We start from the raw sequence: 24,836 nt of genomic DNA on the forward strand, positions 1-24,836 counted from the left end.
GTGGACTTCTTTTGCTGCTCCTCTTCTATTTGTTCAAGTTGTAGGGTTAAGCTATTTATTTTGGACCTTTCTTCTTTTTTGATGTGTGCATTTATTGCTATAAATACTCCTCTGAGCACTCGTTTTGCTGTGTCCCAAAGGTTTTGGTGTGTTGTGTTTTCATTCTTAAGTTTTATTCTAAGAATTATTTAAATTTCATTTTTAATTTCTTCTATTACTCAATAGTTTTTAAGTAAGGTGTTATTCAGTTTCCTTTTTTTTTTCCGCTTGTTTTTTCTGTTACAGGTTTCTAGTTTTATAGCATTATGGTCATAGAAGATGCTTTGTATAATTTCACTGACAAACTCTTAGCATTATTTTAGAGCAGAGGTTGGCAGACTTTTTCTGTAAAGAGGCAGATAATAAATATTGTAGGCTTTGTGGGCCATAGAGTCTCTATTACAACTACTCAACTCTGTTGTTGAAGTGGAAAAGAAGCCATAAAAGATATGTAAATAAATGTGTGTGGCTGTGTTTAAATAAAACTTTATGGGAAAAACAGGTGGTGAATGGACTGGGCCCACATGATGTTGTCTGCCAACCCCATTTCACAGGATTCTATAGGCCTGAACGTTTGGAAGGAAAGAATAAGCCAGGGCTAGGAATTTAAAACAGAAAATCAGATGGAGTTTAAATAGCTTAGGCTTACACCAGCAAAGCTAGCATCTAGAACCTTACCTATAAGCTTCTAGAATGTGGGCAGCCAATTAATTACAACTTAAAAAAAGAAAACCAAACTCTGCTGGGTTATCAGGAGGCCTAGCTATGTTAGTTCCTAACAGGGTGACCTCTAAGCCAAATCACAACTCCTAGGTCAATTTCCTCATTTCAAATTTAACTGTTCATGCTCTAAGGGCTCTAGAAAAATTCTATGATTGAGTCCTTTTAACACACAGGGCCAGATGTTCAGAAGAAACATGGCAGCTGCTGCATCTGCCTTGTGCTGGCCAAGCAGATGCCAGGCGTTGCCATATTCTAGCAGTAGAGTGGTCAAACTGTTTGGACATCAAAGAATTACAAGTTCCTTGATCCTCCAGTCAAGATTTTGTTAGATGTTGGCTTAAAATTCCAAGAGTCAGTCAGGCAGTATATGGTTTAACAGCATTGACTACTACAGACATCTAACTTTATTTGGTTTGATAAAACATTCTGAGCAAAGTTGCTATCGGAAATTGTGAAATCAGGACATGTGAGGTGGAAGCCTTGTGCTTTTATCTTAAGAGACTAAACTTTCTATTTCAAGGAACTGGCACGGAGCTAGGGATGCATTTCATTAAATTGAAGGAAAGATCAAAGCTGGGTAGTCAGAATGCCTGAATGACCTTTTTGTACTAACAGGATGATCCATATTTTAAACAAGTTATTTAAATGGATATAAAAGAATGACAAATATTATCTTTCTATACTGTAACCTAGTTTTAATTTACTGGTATCCATGCCCCTTTGGTTCTATATATAAGATTTAAATGTAAAATTATTACATTTTTAAATAAATGTTCTACAACACCAATTTTTCTACTTATACTACATACATCCCCTGCCCCCACTTTTTTTTTAGATTGAAGATATCATTTAACCTAAAGATGACTAAATCAGTTACAACTTTCCATCAACTTGTGACAACATTCTTCCCTTTGTCCTACAATCAAATTAGTGTTAAGAACAGAAATAATCTTTTCCCAGTGAAAGTCTGATTTTTAATCTTCACTCAAAAACAAATTTGGCTCCTTGCCATAGGCAACTCAAATGCATGGTATACTGACACTCAGTGATACTGACACCCAGTGTTACTGCTGAAAAGCTACTGTTTAAGAGGTACAGACAGGAGTGGGAGGAACAGATCTGACTTTGAAGATGACAGTTACACATCTTTTATAGCCTCATATTTATTTCAAAATTTGAGTGCTTATAACTTCTACTTCACCGTGTGTATTTAGCATATTAAATTTACTGGCAAGCATTTAAGTTTCTATAATTGAGTTTTTTTTTTTTTTTTTTAGGACAGAATAGAACTGCCCCACAGGGTTTCCAAGGAGCAGCTGGTGGATTCGAACTGCCAATATTTTGGTTAGCAGCCGAGCTAACCAAACTGTGTCACCGGAGATTGACCAAATAAATATTGGTATACCCATGATAATAAACCTTAAAAATCTACAACTATTATTGTTGTAACGTATATAGTAATAATGATAATAATAATAAATAGTTAATATCATTGTATAGGAGCCCTGGTGGTATAATGGTTAAGCTCTTGACTGCTAACCGAAGGTCAGTGGTTTGAACCCACCAGGGGCTCCATGGGAGAAAAGACCTGGATACCTTCTCTCTCCTGTGAAGCTTACAGCCTAGGAAACCGTATAGGGCAGTTATTCTCTGTCCTGCAGAGTTGCTATGAGTCAGAGTTCAAAGCACACAACAACAAAATTCCAGGCATGGCGCAAAGTTTTAAAATCACTCTCCCACTCCGTTCTGCTAGCCCTGGGAGGTGGTACTCTAGTTTTCTACAAACAATGGGTGGCCTTGGGTTTGTTCTACCTTTAGGCCCCACCCCCTCACTCCCAACTCAAAGTGACCCTATAGGACAGAGTAGAACTGCCCCATAGGGTTTCCAAGGAGCAGCTGGTGGATTCCAACCATGAATGGATCACTTAACCACTGCGCCACCAGGGCTCCATAACTGACCTAGTGCTGAATTAATTGCTTTTTTTCCTGGCCCAAACGCAAATCATTTCACCTAAATCAACAAATTGTATAATTTGTTACTTTATCATGCATTAAAATAAGGTTGAAACTGAACAGTCTTGGAGAAAAGACAACTTCTCTAAACGTTAAGGAGCCTTGGTTGCCCAGGGTTTTAAGGTCCGTGGTTTGGAACCCAGCCACTCTGTCGGAAGAAAGATGTGGCAGTTGTTTCCACAAAGATTAAAAATATTACAGCCTTGGAAACCCTGTGGGGCAGTTCTACTCTCTCCTATAGGGTCACTGTAAGTCAGAACTTTGTTGTTAAAAGTTATCCAGTGAGTTGGCAGTTTTGATAAGCTACTTTGTCCTTTCTATGTAGAATCTGTAAGCACAAGGCATAAACGCTGCCTGTATGGGACAGGTGTTCCCTTATATGGAAACCCTGGTGGCATAGTGGTTAAGTGCTAGGGCTGCTAACCAAAGGGTTGGCTCTTCAAATCCGCCAGGTGCTCCTTGGAAACTCTACTGGGCAGTTCTACTCTGTCCTGCAGGGTCGCTGTAAGTCGGTATCCACTGGAGGGCACTGGGTTTGGTTTTTTTTTTTTTGGTATTGAAAATATACATGACTGATTTTTTTTTTTTTTTTTTTTATAATAACTTTTATTAAGCTTCAAGTGAACGTTTACAAATCCAATCAGTCTGTCACATATAAGTTTACATACATCTCACTCCCTACTCCCACTTACTCTCCCCGTCTTGAGTCAGCCCTTTCAGTCTCTCCTTTCTTTATAATTGAGTTTTTTACAGAATTAAAATAAAGGCATATACCCTTGGGAACCCTAGGGAACAGTGTAGCACTGGGCCAAAGGTTACTGTAAAGAAGCCCCAGGTGTCACCTGTGCTACCAAGTGATACCACCACAAGATGACAGCAGGGAAGAGGAAGAGCCCCGGAGGGAGGACGGCAGGGCTATGCCTCCAGCTAAAGCTGACTGGCAGTGTACAGCAAGCTTCAAACAGCTTACAATCCCAGCACAAGGGGCTAATGTACTAAGACACAGCAATCCCACTAGAAAGCAAAGTGATAAACACGGCTCAGTTCCAGGCCAAAAGGACCCATCTTGAAGGCTCCCTTTGCCCGCAAGAACAGCATGACAGCTAATGGCAGTTTGGAAAAGTAATTGAAGAAAAAGAAAACTTACCCAGGGTCAAAAACCCCTGGAGTGCGACAGGTTGGTCCAGAACAGGACTGTAACATCATTAGCCGATAGTTCATCTTTCCTAAAAGCTCTGGATCTATAGTTTTAGCAATGTTAGTGATTTGGTCTGGGTCTGCAGTCAGATTATAGACTTCCACGAACACCTACGAGATAGGAAAGGATGGAGGAAAAAAGAAAATGGGTCATGCTTGAAGAAATATACCTAATGGGAATTATTTCTAAACGGGAAAGGAGGAGGTAAGTTAAAAAACCAAGACCCTGGAGAATATCATCTGGTCTCAAGATCCTCAAAGAGCCAAACTGCCTACTTGAGACAATGGAGCATCTGTTCTGGAGTTAAATTGCATGAAGTCTATAGCCCACATGCTGGACAGGGACCCTCCAGCACATGCTGTCTGTGCCTTAAGGCAGTCAGGAAGGAGCACAGGGGAGGATATTTATTACCTTGTGTAATTAAAGCAGAGAACAGAAGGCAGGACCCTCAAATGGCAGTCTCAGAAACAAGACTTAGTGATAAAGGTACTGAAATGAGAGTTAACATATGTACATTTATTTTTGCCTTAAAATAGTAAAGATTCAATTGAAAATGGTATGAGAGTACTTGAACTTGTATTGTTCAGATGTTAGGTTTTCCTATTTTAAAAGGCAGTCTTAGATGTATAATACCAACTGGGCAGAACACAATTCTAATTATCATGTCTAGTGTTGTTGTTAGGTGCTCTCAAGTTATTTTCAACTCACAGAGACCACATATGACAGAGTAGACCTGCCCTATAGGGTTTTCTAGGCTATAATCTTTATGGAAGCAGATCGCCAGGTCTTTTCTCCCTCCAAAGTGCTGGGTAGGTTTGAACTGCCCACCTTTAGGTAAGCAGTTGAGCACTTAACCATTGTACCACCAGGGCTCCTTATGTCTAACATTAGACCTGTCTAGTATATTTTTTACCTCTGGCTTGTATGTTCTTCTCCAAATTGGAGTCAAATGATAGGCTAGGAAGACAATAGGCAAATTTTGCCTATAATGACTTCAAATAGCTGTGCTTAGACTATCACTTTGATAAAGTAGTTATCAAACTGATAAATGTGGAGGTGAGCAGAACAGGAACTGAGTCTGTGATGGTTTCTCAGTAGGAAGGGACTTAACCCAGACTGAGGAGGTGCTCCCGCCTGTTGTCCAAAGTGCTTATGAGCTGCAAATGGAATGGCTGAGCAAGTCAATTTCTGAGAGACACAGATGAGAGTTTCTTCCACATAAAGATATGGTTGCCAGACGGGGCAGGTGAGCACAGGCTGATAAATGGTATGAAACCGCAAGGGACTGGAGTCTATGTGATCCTTGAGATAATCCACACTGATCCGTGCTGGCTAAAAGCCACATTCTTCCAAGGATGGAGCTCCTGGTTCTGCCTTTGACCCCACTGCTGATCTACTTGGGCATCAGAAGACCACTCTGTGTTGGAAACAGAAGTTTCTGAACAAGTCGGTTACTGGTAAGCTTTTTAGAGAATGCCCCAACAGGGCTCGCTCTGTTGAAGCATCTTATGTTCACTCTAAACTATCAGGGAAGCTAAAAGACGAGGCATGTACCATTCTGAAAAAGTGAACTGTGTATTTAAAGTGTGCGTGTTTGGTGGGTGGTGGTAGTGCATAAAACTCCACCTAGAAAGACCGCAGTTAGAAAAGTGAGAGACATGGCCTTGTAGAATTGTTTTTCTGAACTGAAGGAAACCTAAGATTAAGTACAGATTAGAAACACGTCTTCCCTGGGAAGCATCCTGGGAATTGCTCTTATGCCACCAAGCCTAATGAACAAAGCACTGGCAATAAACAAAAAGGGTGGGGGAAGTAGCAGACAGAAGTCCCTCTTACCTCCTGGTCATCAAACTCGCAATACTGTAAATTCCACAATGCCGACATTGTCCTCACACAAGCATATGTGTTGTTATAGGAATCTTCACATACGCAGTCTGGGAAACATTGCTGTAGGAATATTTACCAGGTTAGTGAATATACTTCTCCCACAGTAAAAAATACCTAGTTACCTAGGGGGGCAACCAACCAGGCTTAAGGTGGACATGCATTTGACAGAAATTAGGAAAACTTCCACAGACAAACCAGTAAACCAAAAATAGATCTGAGGCTTTGTTCCTTATTGAGGGCTAACTTGATTACGTGGTTGTAGATTGGTGCAGTCCCTGTCTACTAACCTCCTGACCAGAATTATTTGTAATGAATACCCTTAAAATGTATGGTAAAGAGAAGAAATTAATACTCAGATGAGCCATTTCTAAGTACTCTCAGGAATTATCTTCCTACAGGGTTCGAGAAGGATAATACCACAGGCTAAGATAAGCTTTGTGGAATCATCTCCAGCTACGTTATTTATGAGTATTCCTATCACCCAGTATGACTTAACTCTTATTTCTTCATGTTTCCCATAGCATCCGCTCCGCTACTCTACTTTTGGTTGTGTCTTTACTAAGTCGTAACATCAGTTTTAGGTGAGCCAGCTACAAAGAGCAGCTTATTTCCCGTTCTCCAAAGCAAGGCCAACATAGCTGTTACCGCCTCCCTGACCAGCCTGGCTGCTACCAGTGCATGGTACTTGCGATGGCATGGTCACAGCTGGGAAGCCCGGTGCTACTGGTTGCCACTGATAATAACTCTAATTAAAAATGGTACAGATATTAGGAGGGGGTTGGACACAGGTACTGATAAGGTAAGAATATGGGCAGACAGGTGGATTTGTTACAACAACTGGAAGAATTCAAAGGGCACATTCTGATAAAAGGTCAGCACCATCATTTTCAGGATTGCTGGATTACCTTGGTCCATCTACTAACCACCCACAGTCAAGTGATAAAGACAGAGGAGCAGAGCTCAGATTAAGGATTTCAATAGTTGACATATCTAGACCAACATTGTACTGTGTTATCAATGAAAAAGTTGTCTAAGCCAAGTCCAAGCTATTACTCACAGATACTCCAGGACCCACGGAAGGACATGTTGGGTCGGAGACATTATGGCCTTCTCCTTGATATTCCACCAGGATATCTGATCGCCAGGTCACATTACTAGCTCCTCTCTAGAAATAAGAGAAAGGTGGTTTCTGTTAGGCATACAGACTGTGATAATGATCACAAAGTTATTTACCCTATAACTAAAGAGGACTCAGGAATAAAAACTAATTGGACTGTTCATAAATTAAAAGGAATGACTTCAACAGATGCATATAAAGGCCACTGAGCGCTGTGCTTGGTATTTATAGAGCCCTTACAAGTGATGGTCAAATGCTTTGAACATTTAATAGCTGCTCTCTAAGACTACTGCTGTGAAGCAGGTCAGGAATGGAAACTGACAAAGTAGCTATGCAAGGATTAAAATCACACAGCAAATTGCTGAAAGTTCAGATTAGAATACACAATACTGTGTATACAAGAACTGTCCTAAGCTTATACCGCAAGAAGCTTATAACCCAGCAGACAGAAAGACAATAAATCAATACAGAACAGGGCTGACTGTGCTAAGGACTACAACAGGTTCAAAGTACCTCCTGATGTTCCGAATGAAAACACAATACATATATTAACTCATTTAATCTTCACAGCACACTGATGATATAGAAGGAAAGAAGCAGCACCATTTGAAATGGGCAAGTGTAAGACAGGCACACACATGATAAAAAGAGGAAGAATCCAGGAGTCAGGGGCAGTTTGGTATCCAAGGAACAACATGGGTATAGGACAGAAGCAGAACATTTGGTAGTGTGGTTTCCTGAAACATGGCTTTCAAACAAGAAAGCAATGCAAAGTCAGGGTGGACAGGCAGGCTGGTAAGCAGATAGGAAAAGGCTCTGAACATCAGGCTGCACATTTCTTTCTATGAAGAAGAGAAGGTGATGGGAAGAAGTTTTTGAGCATGGAGTAACACAAGCAAGGCTGTGCTTTAGAAAAGTTAGCCCTGTGGCGGAATGGAATGGAGACAGGGAGACCAGGTTAGGAGGTGCTCTTGAAATGGTCTACAACATTACTATTCAAAGTCTAGTCTGTGGTCTATCAGCAACACCCAGGGGCCTGTTAGAAATGCAGAATCTCAGGCCCTCCCCTAGCCCTAAGGAGCCAGAATCTGCATTTTAATAAAATCCTATGGTGATTCACACCCATTGCCTTCAAGTCAATTCTGACTCATAGTGACCCTACAGGACAGAGCTGAATTGCCCCACAGGGTTTCCAAGGAGTGGCTGGTGGATTTGAACTGCCAACCTTTTGGTTAGCAGCCAAGCTCTTAACCACTGAGCCACCAGGGCTCTGTGGTGATTTAGATGCACATTAAAATGTGAGAAGCACTGCTCTAAAACTGGTTCTCAAAATGTGGTGTGGGCAACAGCAGCATTAATATCACTTGTTACAAATGCAAATCCTCAGGTCTCAACGGGGGTGGGGAGCAACCTGTGGTTTAATAAGCCACACAGGTATTTCTAACGAGTGCTGGTTTGAGAAGCGCCGCCCTCAAGGACCAGCGCTCAGTAGGCCTGGTCGCTGCAGTAGGGAAGGGGCAATACCCTTGTGCTGGGCTCTGAGTGCCACAGCTGTCTGGAGAGGGGGAGTCTGCTGTTCTACAATGAAACCTGAACAGTCCTGTGCAGCTCTGGGCCTCAGCAGCCATGAGTCGCAGGAGGCTTCGGAAGCCACTGACTCCTCACTCTGTCAATCCTGAGCCCCGGAAGCTGGGAGTCAGGGCAGAACTGATCTATCAGACCTGAAAAGACTTCAAAACCCGACACTTGATGTCAAAGAGTCCAGAGGATACGACACTATCTGGGGAGTCTAGGTCTGCAGTTCTCATACTTTGCTGTGTATTAGAATCACTACAGAGCTTTAAAAATCCCAAGGGCCAGGTTATATTTCATGGCAATTAAATCAGCACCCCTGAAGGTGGCACCCAGGCATTTGTATTTTAGTTTCCCAGGTGATTCTAAGGTGTGACCAAGTCTGAGATTAGAGGTACAGGGTACACTTTTGTATGCCAGTTATTAACTGAACAAAGTTAAAAGATACAAAATTTCTCCTAAGTGACCTATAGATTCAAAGCAATTGCGATCAAAAGCCCAATGTGACTTTTCAGGTTATCTGAAAAGCTGATTCTAAAGTTTACATGAAAGAGTTGTGCAGGTGATAAAGGCCTCCTTCAGTTAAACGTTTCCCTTATCACCAGTGAAGTAATCTTCCTGAATTCACTTTTGGTCATTTTTAATTCTTCTGTGACTTGATTAGTCATCATACCTGTCTTGGAAGAAATATAGCCAGAATGCTCCTTAGAAGCAAGGATGGCAAGACTTTGTCTTACATACTTCAGACGTGTTATCAGGAGGGAGGGGACCCTGCAGAAGTACATGCTTGGTAAAGTTGAGGGTCAGTGGAAAAGATGAAGGTCCTTGATGAGATGGACTGACACAGTGGCTGTAACAATGGGCTCAAGCATAGCAATGACTCTGAGGATGGCTCGGGACTGGGCAGCATTTTGTTCTGTTGTACGCAGGGTCACTATGAGCTGAAACTGACTTGACGGCACCCAACAACAACAATCTTTTGCCCATTTTTATCCTGTGACATTAATCTTAGATTTCTAAGGACTCATATTAGGACTAACTACCTTTTTCCACATAGCAACTATTTCCCTAATTTGTCACTTGTCTTAATTTTGTTTATGATGCGGTTTTTCTGGGGAAGGGAAGACATAGAACTTCAATGTCAGTATGTGGTCCATCAGTCCTTTCTTTTAGAAAACTCCTTCTCACCACAAGGGTCAGAGAATAAGTCTATTCCCTGTCCCTAGAATGGTTTTAGTTTATTTCAGAATCTTGACTCAGGCCTGATTGAGGATTCTATACTCACCAAAATGGGCAAGAAAGACATCCCGTCCATCTGTGTCTTATTCAGATCATAGCCAGCGATGTCCAAAATAGTAGGACCCAAGTCAATGTTGGCAACAAGCATCTATGAAAGTAAAGGAAAAAAAAAACAATTTAGAACACAAGTGTTTCCGTTCTTCCCTTTGTAGCTAACCAATATAATGTCAAATATTAAAACCTGCAGAGAGATAAAATGGTGCTTGCCAGTCTCACCAGGAACTGCCTCAATATATATACTTATTCCAACCATACTGCTATGGATGAAAACTTTTTTAAAAAACTCTTCTGGAATTGCCTTAAGTCCATTTATGAATCATGAGAAAAATGTCAGTCTATTTTATATAAAGTCTCTTGTTATCTGCCATTCAGTTGATTTCAACTCATTGTGGCCCTACAGGAAAGAGGAGAACTGCCCCATATGGTTTCTAAGCTATAATCTTTACTGGAGCAGGTTGCCGAGTATTTTCTTCCACAGAGCAGCTGGTGGGTTCGAATCACTGACCTTTCAGTTAGCGGCCAAGCACTTAACCATTGTGTCACCAAGGTTCCTCAGAAAGTGTCTTACAACCTGATTATTCAGATTACTTCGCTAAATTTGGCTTCAGATGAACTCCTGATATATTTTTTAAAGGGTCAAAGTTTGATCATTTGCAACTTAGCCGTTTTTATAGTTTCACAAAGCGACAACACTGCTAAAACATGTTTACGATGGGCTTTAAAGGCTGCAGAAAACATATTCCAAAAATAAAGTTTCCTTAAAAAGCAAAAAACTTAAATGTCTTTAAACAAACATTCTGGAAATTAAAAACACTGTCCTACCTTTATACCGTCCCTTATTTCCTTGGTCTATTAAGCTATCTTCTTTCTGTATACAATGCCTCTAACAGAGCCTAAACCAGCACTGTCCAACAGAAATACAATGGGGCCACATATGCAATTGAAAATTATACAGTAACCACAAAAAAGTAAAAAGTGAAATTTACTGATGCATTTTATTTAAACTGACAAATAAAAAATTAACATTTCATAATATGTGTTGTTAGGTGCTGTTGAGTAGTGACCATGTACAACAGAACGAAATACTCCCTGGTCCTGTGGCTGGAATATCATGCCTTGAACCTACTCATTTTTAGCTCTTGAAGAATGATGGTACTGTATATTTAATGAAAAACAAGAGGAAGGCAATGGGTTCTTAAGAGAACACATCAGGTGTCCAAACAGATACTTAAGCCCTGATGTTAAAAAATTCATTTAGGGCTATCAAAGAAAGGACTCAAAGCATACCAGGCAAGGCCCAAGTCCATTTAATGAAAAGCACTGTAACTGTATAAGTCAGAAAGCAGACAACTACCCACATCCTGGCCTCCTCCAGCTGCATTTGCCTCTCAGCCTCAGATTCTAGCACAAGGAAGAAGTCAAAGCCTTTCCTGCATATAATACTCCTGCCAAAGCTACCATCGGTGGACTTACAGAGTGCCTTATCCAGCGTCCAGTATCCCACACAGCACTGCCTCTGATCAAGGCACTCATTTCACAGCAAATGAAGTGTGGTAATGTGCCCATGTGCATGGAATTCACTGTTCTTACCATGTTCCCCATTATCATGAAGCAGCTGGTATAACAGAATAGTGGAATGGCCCTTTGAAAACTCAATTATGGTTCCAGTTAGGTGGCAATATCTTGCAGGGCTGGGGCAAGGCTCTCCAGAAGGTTGTATATGCTCTAAATCAGCAACCAATATATGGTGCTGTTTCTCCCATAGCTAAGGTTCACAGGAACCTATTAGAATTTAGAGATGCTTTATTTTTTTTCCTGAATGTTACTTAAAAGCAGGGTGACTTGACATCTTCCCACATTCCACAACTGGAAAAACCAAGGCTCTGAGGAGTTAAGTACTTTGTCCAAAGTCCTTCAGCCAATAGGTGGTTGGCCTGAATCCCAGTTCTGTTCCATTTCCCCTGGACCATAATATTTCTAGTTTTCCTACTAACATTTTTCTTTCTAAAAACCCTTTTGAAAAGCTTCCACTACCAAATCTAAAAGTAGGTTAACTTCTAGTCAGAGGAGAAACCAACTTCAACAGAAATCTTTGGCAGCCACACACACTCTCTGTTCTGCTCTCCCAAACAGCCGATGAATAGCTAAGTCCACGGATTAGTCACGCGCACACTGTTTTGGCTGTCAGGTTGTTGACAGCTCAGCTCATTATGCCCCACTCACCCAGAAATGGCACTAAGGCAACCGTCCTGCCAACGCATGATGAATCACCTACCATCTCTGACATTCTTTGTGGTAAATGAAAGCTGTTTCATTTCATACTTTTCAAATGGTATCTGTCAGCACAGCAGTGCAAAAAAGCATAGATTTTGAGTGGGCACAATTAATTTTCAATCCTGGTTCTGCCACTTAATATGTGCCCTTGGCAAAGTCCATACAACCAATGTATATGCCACCCAATGTGTGTTAAGGGCTGTGTATTCTATGTTTTGCCAGCTCCTCCCCTCTAGGAACTCCCAGGGAAAGAAAAGGCAGATGCAACCTGGTGTGATGAGTGAGAGGCCAGCTGGGAACATGTAGAAAGGTTACCTACCCCATGTGGGGATATGGTTTAGAGTAACTTCCTGGAACGGAGTCCTAAACCAAAGACCTAAAGGACAATCAAGTTAGCCCAGTGCAAGGGGCATGAGATGAACATTCCAGACACAAGGAGCAGTTATACAAAGGCAAGGTAGCAAGAGACATGGTTCACTTAAGGAAGTTCTCATTCATTTGTTCTCATTTATCCATCACCTTCTGGTAGGCTATAAACTCCCTCAGGGGTAGGAACCTTATTTATCGCATTTGTCATCAAATCCTGAGTACCTAGGACAGTGTCTGGCCCAGGAGAGGTGCTCATAAACATCTGTTGCCTGAATGTAGCAGAGGATTAACAGAGCAGGGTGGGAGTCAAGAAGCCTGGAGAAGGTGTCAGATTGCTAAGAGGTCTTCAGTCTCTCAAAGAGTTTCTATGGGTGAAAAGGAGCCAGTATGAGATTTCTTACCCATTTTGAAACCCAGTTTCCTTGGGTCTCTAACGGGGCCAATAAAGGTCTATCACTCAGGGCCATGAGAGAACCTGTGAACCAACTGACTGGCAATATCTCAACTGTAGCCAGTTTGATTTCTCCAGCTTTGAGATGAGAGCCTGAGGGCAGCAGCTTTGCTTTATTGATGTTGGGACGGATAAGGAAGACCTTGGACACGGATTTAAGAACTGATCTTCCCTGAATTCAAGGCAGGCTTCTGGTGTACTTTGCTGACATAAGAAGATAATAAATACTGTTGACTGAGATACAGAATAACAGTTAAGCATATAAACTCTGGAGCCAGACTGCAACTAGTTCAATAAAGGGCTCTGCTACTTTTTAGCTAAGCAACCTTGGGCAAGTCATCTAACTTTTGTACCTCAGTTTCCTCACCTTTAAGATACGGGTGATAGTACCTATTTCCTAAGACTGTGAGTTCCTACAGGTAAAACACTTAGAATAGCATCTGGCACATCCTAAGCATTTCATAAATGCTGTTATCGTTAAGATGGCTTCCTAGGGACCAGGCTTCATTTTAGATCTCTGAGAGTGGTGAAGTTCCTGACTTCAACATTTAAATGTGACTCTTAGAAGAGGAGAAAAGGAACATTTTGTTCCATGAGCATTTCCTGACATGTTTCACCGTATTTTTATTCAGCTTTCTTCACCACACTGGTTTGTAAATGGCCCTAGCAGGTCTGCCCCTTGGAAATGCACACATGCTCTCTTCAACAAGCTCTGAACACCAGGCTCAATAAAACACTCTGGTGATTTTAATGGTCTTTTAGATTTGCCTATCTCCTTTGAAAGGAGAAGCCACATTTAGAGGGCACTAAAATTTGTAGTGGAAAGTGAGTGGCTTTATGAATGTGGGTCTTAAGAGAAAAAGAAAACTCCATAGATAATTATGAAGGCCATTTTGCTTCTCTAATAGACTTTTAACAGCACTCCATCAAGAGCATCGTATTTAGCTTAAATTATGTATCTGGCTCATGTTCTCTTGTCTCCCAGAGCTAGGACTGAAATTGTGATATCAGGAAGGAGACATGACATTACTGGTAGAGCACTGGAGGAAAGTGTTTTGGATCAAGGTGCCCATGATCTCTAGGAACAGAGTAGCACAGTGTTAGGCACCAAGTTTGGAAAGACTTTTAAACCAAAAGGAAATGGCAACAAAAGAATGTGCTACACTGTGACTAGCACAGAGAATCAGTAAAGCAGAATGTTTTCTACAGCTGACACAACAGCCACAACAAAAGATTCTAACACACCAATGATCAAGAAGATGGTGCAGGAGTGGGCAATATTTTGTTCTGTTATATGTAAGGTCCCAGTGAATTGGGATCCAACTCAACAGCAACTAACACCAACGTATACTCAAAGTAAGGTCAAATAAGCAACACCCACCACCTGGCTGGTCAGAAATGCAGAACCAGTATTTTAACAAAGTCTCCAGGGGGTTCATACGCACAATAAAGCCCAAGCAGCTCTGCTTTATAGGATATGGGCCCCAAACCAGGCTACATCTTGGTATCATCTGAAAATGTTAAAAAAAAAAAAAAAGCAGATGCTGGGTCCCTATTCAGACCCAGGAGTCAATGAGAATCTTTGTGCATACTGCCCACGCATTCTTCTTTTTCACAATTTCAGAGGGCAACTCTGATTTGCAACCTGGTTGAAAGTCACTGCTCCTAGACAAAGTAAAGATCTTAGTCTCAAAAAATAAAAGCTATCCACACTGATGTTTATTATCCAGGGGGGAAAAAAATCTCATTAATGGGAGTTGGGGGGATGGAAGACTTTAAAAAAATGGAATCAATGTTTCCAAGCTGATAAATATGCTTACAAGATCTTAAGCTGACCAGCCTTCATCCTCACAGAAGCAGATACTCAACCAACTTCTTCTAAGGTGGAATAGCCTCATTTTCTCGGCAAATGCCTATCCTACCTTCTTGTCAGGCACGTACCTTGCTTGTCTGATTTGGTTTGATCCCAGGTCCTCGAACCAACAGTGGAACTTTGATGTCAAATTCATACAGCTGTCTTTTGTCTATTGGTAAAGAAAACTGTCCTGAAAACAAAACAAACAGGGTAAAGATGGAGCCAAGATAGAAGTGCTGCTCACATTTTGCTTCATTCATTCAATCTATAGCAAAACTAAAAGAACTTCATTTTACTAATTATACTGTTTTAACAGAAAGCTTAAGTTTGCCTGGGTCTCTTATTACCATATGGCAGAGAACACTGAGTTCTTCTTTAAGTAAATGCCAAGAAAGCACTTCCACTAGTCTTAGGAAAAACTGAGCAAAAACAATGACTGGAACATACTGAAATACAAATACACAAAAATCTAGGTTTACAATGATACTCAACCTTGATCACAATTGAAGGAGGTTACTCCCTAACTGCTAAATAAAGGGAAATAAACATTTATCCTGCCTTTCCTGAATGAACTGCATTTTAAGATAGCCTAAGAGTTGATGGGAAACCCTGGTGGTATAGTGGTTAAGTGCTACGGCTGCTAACCAAAGGGTTGGCAGTTCGAATCCACCAGGTGCTCCTTGGCAACTCTATGGGGCAGTTCTACTCTGTCCTATAAGGTCGCTATGAGTCGGAATCGACTCGATGGCACTGGGTTTGCTTTTGGTTTTGTAAGAGTTGATGAGGGGAAGTTCCTTTCTGAGGAATGCCAGCTAACAAATGCAAAAGTAAGGACAGAATTACAAGTCAACATTTTGCAACTTCTAAGGGAATAATGGATTTGGGCAACAATCAGCAATGGAAGCTTTAACTATACAAAGGCTCACAGGAAGGACTCAGACTGGTACCACCTGAGCCACCATCGACACCAGCATCCCTAAAAGAGGGGCAATCAGACACCATGGACCTCATGATGCAATGCAACAGAAAGCACCCACCATCACCTATGAAGCATTCTTGCCTGAAAACACAAATCTCCATCAAGTCTCTAGATCTACCTACCAATCTACAGGAAATGCTGCGTACAGATGAATAAAACTACGAGATAGCAATTAGCCAAATTCAGAATGTAATACATTCTAAAGGACAAAACACCCACTTTTTCCAATAAATCAGTGGCAAAACAAAAGGCTTAAGAGACATAACGACCAAATGCAATGTGTGGATCTTGTCTGCATACTGATACAAAATAAACTGCTAAAAAGAAAAAAAAAACAAAGAAACTTGACTATATTCTGGGTATTAGATAACATCAAGGACTCAGTGTTAATTTTCTTAGTGGGGACACTGGCGTGGTGGAGTAAAAGTGATCCTTATCAGTCAGATGTACGTACAAGTGTTTACACGTGGAATCACATAATGTCTGGGATGTGCTTCAAAAGTTTCTAGCAAAAAAAGAAAAACAAGGAGGGTAGGAAGTATTCAAAAGACTGACCACATGTAGTGAAAAACTGAAGCTGGGTAAAAGGGATTATTTTATTAGTCTCTACTTTGTTTAAAAATATTCACAATAATGCATTAAATGCCGAATCAATCTGCTCCTAGGCAAGGTTCATGTTAACTCCATTCAGATTTACAGGTGGGGAGAAAAGAAAACATTTAACTACAGAAGGTCCAAGTAGAAAGGCTGAAAGGCAAGGGCAAGGGTCGGACTCATACTGCAGTTTTTGGAGGTGGAGGGAGCGGGTAAGAGAATCCAAAAAGCAAATTTCACAATTTTTCCCCAAGACAACCTTCTCTTGGTATTCTTGTCTAGAAGGTGTCATCTCTACTAAGTTCTACTTATTCCTTCAATCTAGGTCAATTCCTTACCTCTTCCACGAAGTCGATCCGACTCCAGCTAACAAAGATGACTACAGTACTCCTGACTCCTAGAGTACCATGTAATTTAGAAACTGAAATAGCTAATAACAAAACTTGGTCTCTCCATGTGGGAATGCTTGGCCTTCTAATGAGAGAGGCCTGATGTCAACTTTGCTGATCTCTGGCATGTCCATTTCTATAAAAGGACTAAAGCTCCCTGCCGGGGCTACTGTTCAGGTGAGAAGGGAAGGACACACCCACAAAGATCACAGAAATCACTACCCCTGCCCCTTACCTGTGTGATAGCCATTGTCTGATGTATAAAAGATGTAAGTGTTGTTGAGTTCCCCATTGAAGTCCAATCTCTTTATCAGTTTCTCTACAAGGTCATCAACTGAGAGTAGAGTTTGCCACCTGGATGTGACAGAGGATGGCAATGGTGATTTCAAAGGCAGCGGCTACCATATCACTATCTTGCCAAAAAAAAAAAAGGCAAAAACAAAGTCCAAAAAGAAACAAAAACCACTCCCTCTCCCAAAGCTCAAATTCCAGAGGCCCTGCTCCTAGACATTCAGTGCAAAAAACAAGCTAGAAAATTACAGAACATAATTAGTTCATTTCACATTTAATTTTATCCCAGAAATAAGCCAGGCTTTTTCTAGTCAGTTGACTTTATTTACTATCTCTGGTGATAAGAGTCGTGATAATTGGAAAGGAAGTTATCAATTCAGTACTAATTCCTACAGAGGTATTCAGTTCTATTTGTGCTACAACAGTGTTTATTAGCCCACACCAGGAGTTTGCAAACTACAGCCCATGGACCAAAGACAGCCCACCATCTGTTTGTATACATAAAGTTTTACTGGAACACAGCAATGCTCATTCATTTATGGATTGTCTAGGGCTGCTTTGTGCTACAACAACAGGGTTGAGTAACTGTGACTGAGATGGTATGGGCTGCAGGCCTGTAATATTTACTGTCTGACTCTTTACAGATAAACTTTGCTGATCTCTGATATAAACTATCTACGCAGTAAAAGCAAATAACAGATTTTTAAAACTGACTTAAAAGAATTTCTTAAAAATCCTAAACAGCAAAAGCAAGTATTTTGCTCTAGCCTAAGTCTTTGGGTCTTCTGCCAAGTATCTGGGCAGAACTCTCTCACCAAGTGACCATTTTTATTAGGCGTAGGAGAAAAATTTTCTAATACATGGCTCATTTCTTTAGTGAGTCATAAAAATGGATTATTTAACTAGTCTTGGGATCCAAAGGCCACCTCACACACCTGAATGTAAAGGAATTGCTGCCTGCTTCTTGAGACAGTGGGCTCTAATCATAGCATCTCTCCCATCAACTTGCTTCCCTCTGACTTTGTCTCAAAGATAACAATGTGGCTCGGTGCCTTCTTTATGAGCTGATTTGGAGGGTCCTCAAAGACCACACAGATCAAAAAAGTAGTGGCTCTTACCTTCCCCTAAATGCATTATCTAAAAACTGTATTGAAGAATTACTCATTGGGGTCTTGGCTTGCCTAATTAACCAGTGCTTGTTCTAAAATTTAGAAGAAAAAAAAAAGTTAACACCAAATCATCACAGTCAAATAAACTACCAGAATAGATGATGAAAAGGATCATTTCATACTTTAGCAAGAAAAGAAACTAGTTTAAGAAACCTCAGACCTTCCCTCCCCTTCTCTGGTGTTCCTAAAGTTTTTTCTGCAGGTTAACTCTCAGGTATCACTCATTTTTCAGCTTCTTTCTGCCGCCTCCCAAACCGTAAAAGGTCCTGGCTCCTTTGTTAGCAGCATGAGTAAGAGATTTAGTCAATGAAATTGGGAAACTACTAGCTCAAATGAGATCGGACTTATAACTCTGACCCTATGTTTTGGGTCTACTACAGTTACAAATAGGTTAAGATTAGCTTTACCTTCCTCTGAGTGTTGCCCTGTATGTGATTATTCCATCTGCCCTCTATTTTCCTACCCAAGATATCAATCATCCTAGATCCTTGAGGAAAATCCCATCATACAGATTCCCTAAAATTTCCAGTCCAAATCTGGAGGGTCTTTCCCATTTAAAAAAAAAAATCACATTTTTGAAAAAGGAACATTCCCACGTACCATTAATGCTCTCCTGTTTATAAGAGGATAAGCCAGAATTTCCTAAACTGTGTTCCTCTATGTATTATTTAGGTAACAAATTTGAGAAATGTTACATAGCATATCCCTGTTAGAAATGCAAATTAGAACATAAATAACTCTGAGAAGTCCTATAGCAGAGAGACTTACTTAATCCAAAGTTTCCCAATTATTTGGCCATGGGAACTTCTATTCACTTATATTGAAACACTGTATGAGAATGGCCCTCTAGTCAATAAAACTCAATTCACTCAGCTTTGGAATTCCACTTAAGAAGTGCATGGCTATGATATGCCAGGAAGTATGCCAGATGCTTCCACGTACTTCAATCCAACTAACAGTCTCCTGAGGGATCAAGATCTCCCACTTACAACTGCTCTGACTGGAATCACAATAGAGGATCCTGGACAGAGCAGGAGAAAACTGCAGAACAAAAAGTCAAATTCACAAAAAAGACCATACTTACTGGTCTGACAAAGACTGGGGGACCACCCAAGACTATGGTCCTAAGACACCCTTCTGACCTAGAACTGAAGCCATTCCCAGAGATCACTGCCCAGCCAAACAATAGACAGGCCCGTAAGATAAACAATAACACCTAAGAGGAACATAATCCATTATACAAAATCAAAAGGTCAATATCTGCCCAAAAGCAAAGACGAGAAGGCAGGGAGAGAGAGAGAAAATCAGGACAAAAGGTAACAGGAAACCCAGGGCAGAAATGGGGAGTGCTGACACATTGTAGTGAATGAAACCAAGGTCGGGAAACACTTTATGTACCAACTATCGAATGGGAAACTAATCTGCTCTGTAAACTTTCACTTAATGCACAATAAATAAATAAGTACAACACAATTTAAGGACAAAACCGTATGAATGCAATAAACTACTGAAATCTGTGATACCACCTGAAAGGGAGGTTCAGTTTGAGCATTTGGGAAAGGCTTTATGCCACATAAACAAAACAGAGTAGTAGTTAATCTGATGGGCTTTGACTGCAAATTGCTTTGGTCCAAAGCTCACCGGTGCTGACATTAGTTGCGAGATTTAGGAAAAATAACTTATTTCTGCCTTAGTTTTCACCTCTATAAAATGGGGACAATAAAAAGTACTTATCTCAGAAAACAAACAAGATCTCCCACTTTAGATGGAAAAATAGAAGTCAAGCATTTTGTTCATAGTCCTTAGCCAGAAAGTGATAGTGCTGGGTCTGACTCCAAGACTTCCTCTTTCTACAACCTCATAAGCAATTAAGATATTCAAGTAACAGGCATGAGGCAGTGCAGGCCTTCTACCTTTGAACCTGTGAAAAGCCTATACCCTGTGCCAAGGGAAAAATAAGTAATGCATGTGAGGCAAATATTTAGGTTATTTTGGCACTTAATCATGTCCCTTACCCTGGCTTATTTCTCCATTCAACCTCCCTTCCCAACCATACTGCACTGTCATCTCTCTTCTTTCTATGCTGCAGGCCTGGCAAGGACCACCTAGAGGCTGCTGCAGGCCCAGCTCAGCCCCAAGGGATGTGTATTAGCCACTGCAAGGTGGGAAGACAGCCAGCACAAAGCTTATCAGGAGAACCTGAGTGCTACTCCTAGAACCAGGGAAGATGGCATTTCCTTAACATTCTCTGTGGATTCTCTGGCTGCTTACTGGACGTGTGGCAAGTTTATACATCTGTGATACTAAGGGCAGATGCAGTAACTATAAAAGATCTTGAAGGAAGACCAACTACATGGCTTAAAGGCTTCCTGACAAGTATATTACACAATGAATGACATCAGTATGGCCTGATTCAAGAGTTAGGGGAAACTACCATTCCATGGATGTTGAAGTTTTTGTTCCTTGGTGCAAAGACATTCTGGAAACTCTTCTGGTACTGAGGGGCAGCTGTCCAAGGTGAATGAGGTGCTGGAGTGGAGATCATCATGAAGAACGGCTCCGAGTTAGACTTGTAGTCCAGGAAGTCCAAGGAGACATTAGCCTGACACATACAAAGATTTGTCATTTCTTGCCCCACCAGGTAGCCGAGTACTTAGCAGATAAATGCTCTCTGGTGAAGAGAGGACACGGGGTTATCTTAGCCTTTAACCAATCTCAGCACACAATCTTAAGTCACTCTCATTTGCAAGGGTGTTGTTGGAACAAATACATTTGACTTTTAGGCAACATGTATATACTAAAAATTTGAAAAACATTAAGGTCCTAAGAGATAAGACCTTGAAGATTTTATGTGACCTAGAGATTGCTATGCCTCCCATAAGAAACAGTAATCATTTTAGTACTAACCTACATTAATGCAACTTAAACTGTGTACATATACACTTGATGCCTTAAAAAATGTATAAAGTCAACCTAATCAGAACAGTGGGGAAAGCAAATTAAATTACCTTAGCCTTACGTACAGAACGGATGTCATAAACTATGCCAGCTGAAGCAGTGAAGCTAAATGAAATACATTAAATCCAAATTCTTCACACCAGATCTTCAATTTATATGCACTCACATTTTTCATTTGCTTCTATGGAGAAACTACAAAAATGAAAGCTTCTCACAATATTCTGTATTTTTAATTGTTCCTGTTGATTTATATCTTTGTTCCCATCGGTAAGTTCAAAAGATACAGATGGAACTGATTTTCTACCACTCTTTCACCTGCCTACTTTACTCCAGCCACATCAGCTCCCTTGTAGTTTCTCGAATATGCCAGGCTCATTCCTGCCTCAGGGCCCTCACACCTTTTGTTCCCTCCACCTGTGGCACTCTTTCCCCTAATCTGTCTAGTTCACGCCCTCCTCTTCAGGCTTCTGCTTAAAAAGTCATTGCATACCCTGCTTTATTTATCTAGTTGATCAGCATCCGACATGGTAATAAAGGAGTGTATGTGTACACACATACACACGAAAATAAAATCTCCTACCACTAGAAAGTTACCTTCCATAGAATGAAGGACGCGGCTTCACTCACTGCTGAACACCGCTATCATGGGTGCTCGAATACTTGGTGAAGGAGGGAATACTTTACGGAGGGTTGCTATTAGAAACACCTTAGACAGGACAGGAGAGCCCCAAATTCACCTGATTTCAGTACTTTGTTACACACACACACACATACAGGCACACACAGGCACACATATACACATGACACCTGAGGAACTCCCTGCCCCCCCTCTCAAGATAAAGTCTATGAAGCCCCCACCTTGTAGCCTGTGAGTAAAACTGGGGTCAAGAGCAGGAACTTTTAAAAAGTAAAACCTTTGCAAAGTAATCTTTATCATCTTAAATATTAGCCTTTGTAAAAGGGATTTGTTGCTGGAATTTCATTTAAGATGTGAGCCCAGCTTACAGACAAAGAAAAACACCCTCCTGAGTTTTTAATCTGTTGGAAATATTCTTTGGCAGTTAGACCAAGCTCTTATGCATTTACATTACCCATGTGACCAAATAAGACTAAAGGTATTCCATACAGAGTCTTCAGTCAAATGTGAGCAAAACCTGCCAGGCAGAGCTTCAGTAACTCACCAAAACATCTGTCAGGTAGTCCACACTGTAGTTTTCACCATGCTTCCGTGCCTTTCCATTGATAGAGAGGGTATAATTGTAGTATTTAGAATTCTTTTCCTAGTTAAAAAAATAAAAATGTAAAATTCATCATGATCTCAGCACACAAAATAAAAAGTCTGAATTGAGGTTGGCCTCAACTGTACACTGTTTGAACAGTGATAGGATATAAAACGGAAACCCTGGTGGCGTAATGGTTAAGTGCTATGGTGGCTAACCAAAGGGTCAGCAGTTTGAATCCTCCAGGCATTCCTTGGAAACCCTATGGGGCAGTTCTACTCTATCCTATAGGGTCACTATGAATTGGAATCGATGCGATGGCACTGGATTTTTTTAAGATATAAAAAAAGGCAATTACCCATGTCAATACTGCATTGGATTTTTTTTTAACTAGGGTTTTATTAACTGCTAGTGGAGTTTCCATATATTCTAATTTAAAAGGCAGAAGTGGGTCAGGTAGAACAGCAAACCATGATACATTCCGGAAAGGAGTGACTCACAAATAACAGACTTTCTTTTAAGGAGATAAACTGCCAATGGTAAAAAACAAACCAAATATGTCAATATTAGAGCTAAATTATACAGCAAACCCACTGTCACCTGCAGGGCCACAGAGAGTTGTTACTGACTTCAGTAATTACTCACCAAGGCATACCAGTAACTCCAGCCGAGAGGAACATGTTCCAGTCCACCTGCACCAGGGGCTCCATACTGAAAAGCAACACAAGCAGGACGTTAGCAGTCCCTAAACACAACCAGACCAGTAGGGTAGAAAAATAACAGGTAACTTTCAGCACATTTTTAGATCAGTGCTTGAAACATAGTAGGTGCTCAATTTTTCAAAACATGTAAACTAGTCAGAAAATAAAGGATACCATAATCCTAGGAACTTCTAAAGCAGGAGTTGGCAAACTTCAGCTGGTGGGTCCACCACCTGTTTTGTATGGCCTCAAGCTAAGGATTTTTTTTTAAACCATTAAAAATGTAAAAACGAATCAAAAGGAAAATACTTCGTGGTATGTGAAAGTTATATGAAACTCCAATTTTAATAACCATAAGGGAAGTTGTATTGGAACACAGACATACTCATTCATTTACATAACATCTATGGCTGTTTTCATGCTACAATGGCAGTTGAGTAGTTGCAATTGAAATATATGGCCTGCAAAACCTATTTATTACGTGGGCCTTTACAGAAAAAGACCACACGGCCTATTCCACAGGGGCCATCAACTCAACCATTCACAAGGTGAGTACTGAGCTACTAGTGGCAAAGATTTAATACTCCTTGATTTAACTGACCTTGTGGCTAATAACAGTCACAATAAACAGAAGATAAGCTGTTAGTCTATTACTTCAGTTATCCTGCTGATGGAATCCACTTTTCGAATTCAATTTATCTGATGCGCTGAGTAAGTGAAGAGACCACAGAATGACCTCATTTTATCTCAACAAGATTTAACCTTGCCCTACAAGCAGAATCTAATGCCTGAGAACTGAATCTCTGTACTGTAAAGAATTTCTCCTGATTTTATACACGTTAGATGCCCTTTAATATGAAAGGTAGTGTAAGTTCTCTTTATGACCCACTGCCTCAATCCAACAACCAAGTATCCATACCTGTTCTTACTTCCCACGGTTCTTTTCAAACTTCACTCATCTTCCATTAAACCCACAAAATTGCAAAATCCCCCAATTATTGGGGGAAAGGAGAGAATTAACAGAAAATTCAGATCAGTCATTAAAATGTCTAGCAACCACAAAGTAGATCAGAAAATGTACCTCTTCCCTTTGTCTTGCATTCCCAGTTTTCCTGTAAGTGCTAACCCCAAATATTCCCACATACATCATTCCTTTAAATTTGGATTTTGACTAAAAACTTAGGCCAATGTGGTGAACTTGGACCTGTGAAATCTGAGACTGTAATTTCTTTATCTTGTGTGAGACTCTTGATGGGTCACAATGAGTATCCCTCCATTCAGACATCCGAACCATCTGCTTAATGGCCTGAGTGCTTCAGGCTCAGGGTGCTTATCCTGTTATCACTGATCTCCACATGTCATGCTCTGGTTTTGCAGATAAGAAAACAAGTAAAGCACTAACTTGTCATAATTCAGAAAAGATTCTAGAAATCTGAGGAAATATTCTGAGAGTAAAAAAAAAAAAAAAATCACTCTGATAAAGAGGAAATGGAAACAAAAGATCAAAGACAGCCACATGACAAGCAGGATTCCCGAGGAAAAAGGGACGATGTATCAGAGGGCAGCAGTCTTAAGACAATTTTTAAACAAATGCTCCTGTGACTATTTAAAGGAAGAGTACACTACCCAAATCATGTAAGTACATTTTTATTTAACAGATGAGAAAAAACATACACCAAAAACCCTTTAACATAACTTGAGTTGATACTGATTAAGAAATGATTAATGTGAATTATAT

At 40.6% G+C, this 24,836-nt stretch overlaps 1 protein-coding gene across 1 annotated transcript in view; it reads right to left on the reverse strand.

The window, feature by feature from the left end:
• The window catches only part of GNS (glucosamine (N-acetyl)-6-sulfatase), a 41,443-nt gene that overhangs the window by 4,841 nt on the left and 11,766 nt on the right, over nucleotides 1–24,836 (reverse strand). Inside the window, exons 4-13 of the mRNA XM_049883782.1 lie at nucleotides 23,043–23,108; nucleotides 22,359–22,457; nucleotides 20,654–20,821; nucleotides 18,169–18,251; nucleotides 16,995–17,113; nucleotides 14,884–14,987; nucleotides 9,835–9,936; nucleotides 6,918–7,025; nucleotides 5,810–5,920; nucleotides 3,923–4,083 (exon numbers count right to left, since the gene is read on the reverse strand). Coding sequence (XP_049739739.1) covers nucleotides 3,923–4,083; nucleotides 5,810–5,920; nucleotides 6,918–7,025; nucleotides 9,835–9,936; nucleotides 14,884–14,987; nucleotides 16,995–17,113; nucleotides 18,169–18,251; nucleotides 20,654–20,821; nucleotides 22,359–22,457; nucleotides 23,043–23,108 — 1,121 coding nt within the window. The remainder of the gene's footprint in view (nucleotides 1–3,922; nucleotides 4,084–5,809; nucleotides 5,921–6,917; nucleotides 7,026–9,834; nucleotides 9,937–14,883; nucleotides 14,988–16,994; nucleotides 17,114–18,168; nucleotides 18,252–20,653; nucleotides 20,822–22,358; nucleotides 22,458–23,042; nucleotides 23,109–24,836) is intronic.

This window comes from Elephas maximus, chromosome 4 (assembly GCF_024166365.1).
Source record: "Elephas maximus indicus isolate mEleMax1 chromosome 4, mEleMax1 primary haplotype, whole genome shotgun sequence".
Lineage (NCBI taxonomy): Eukaryota > Metazoa > Chordata > Mammalia > Proboscidea > Elephantidae > Elephas > Elephas maximus.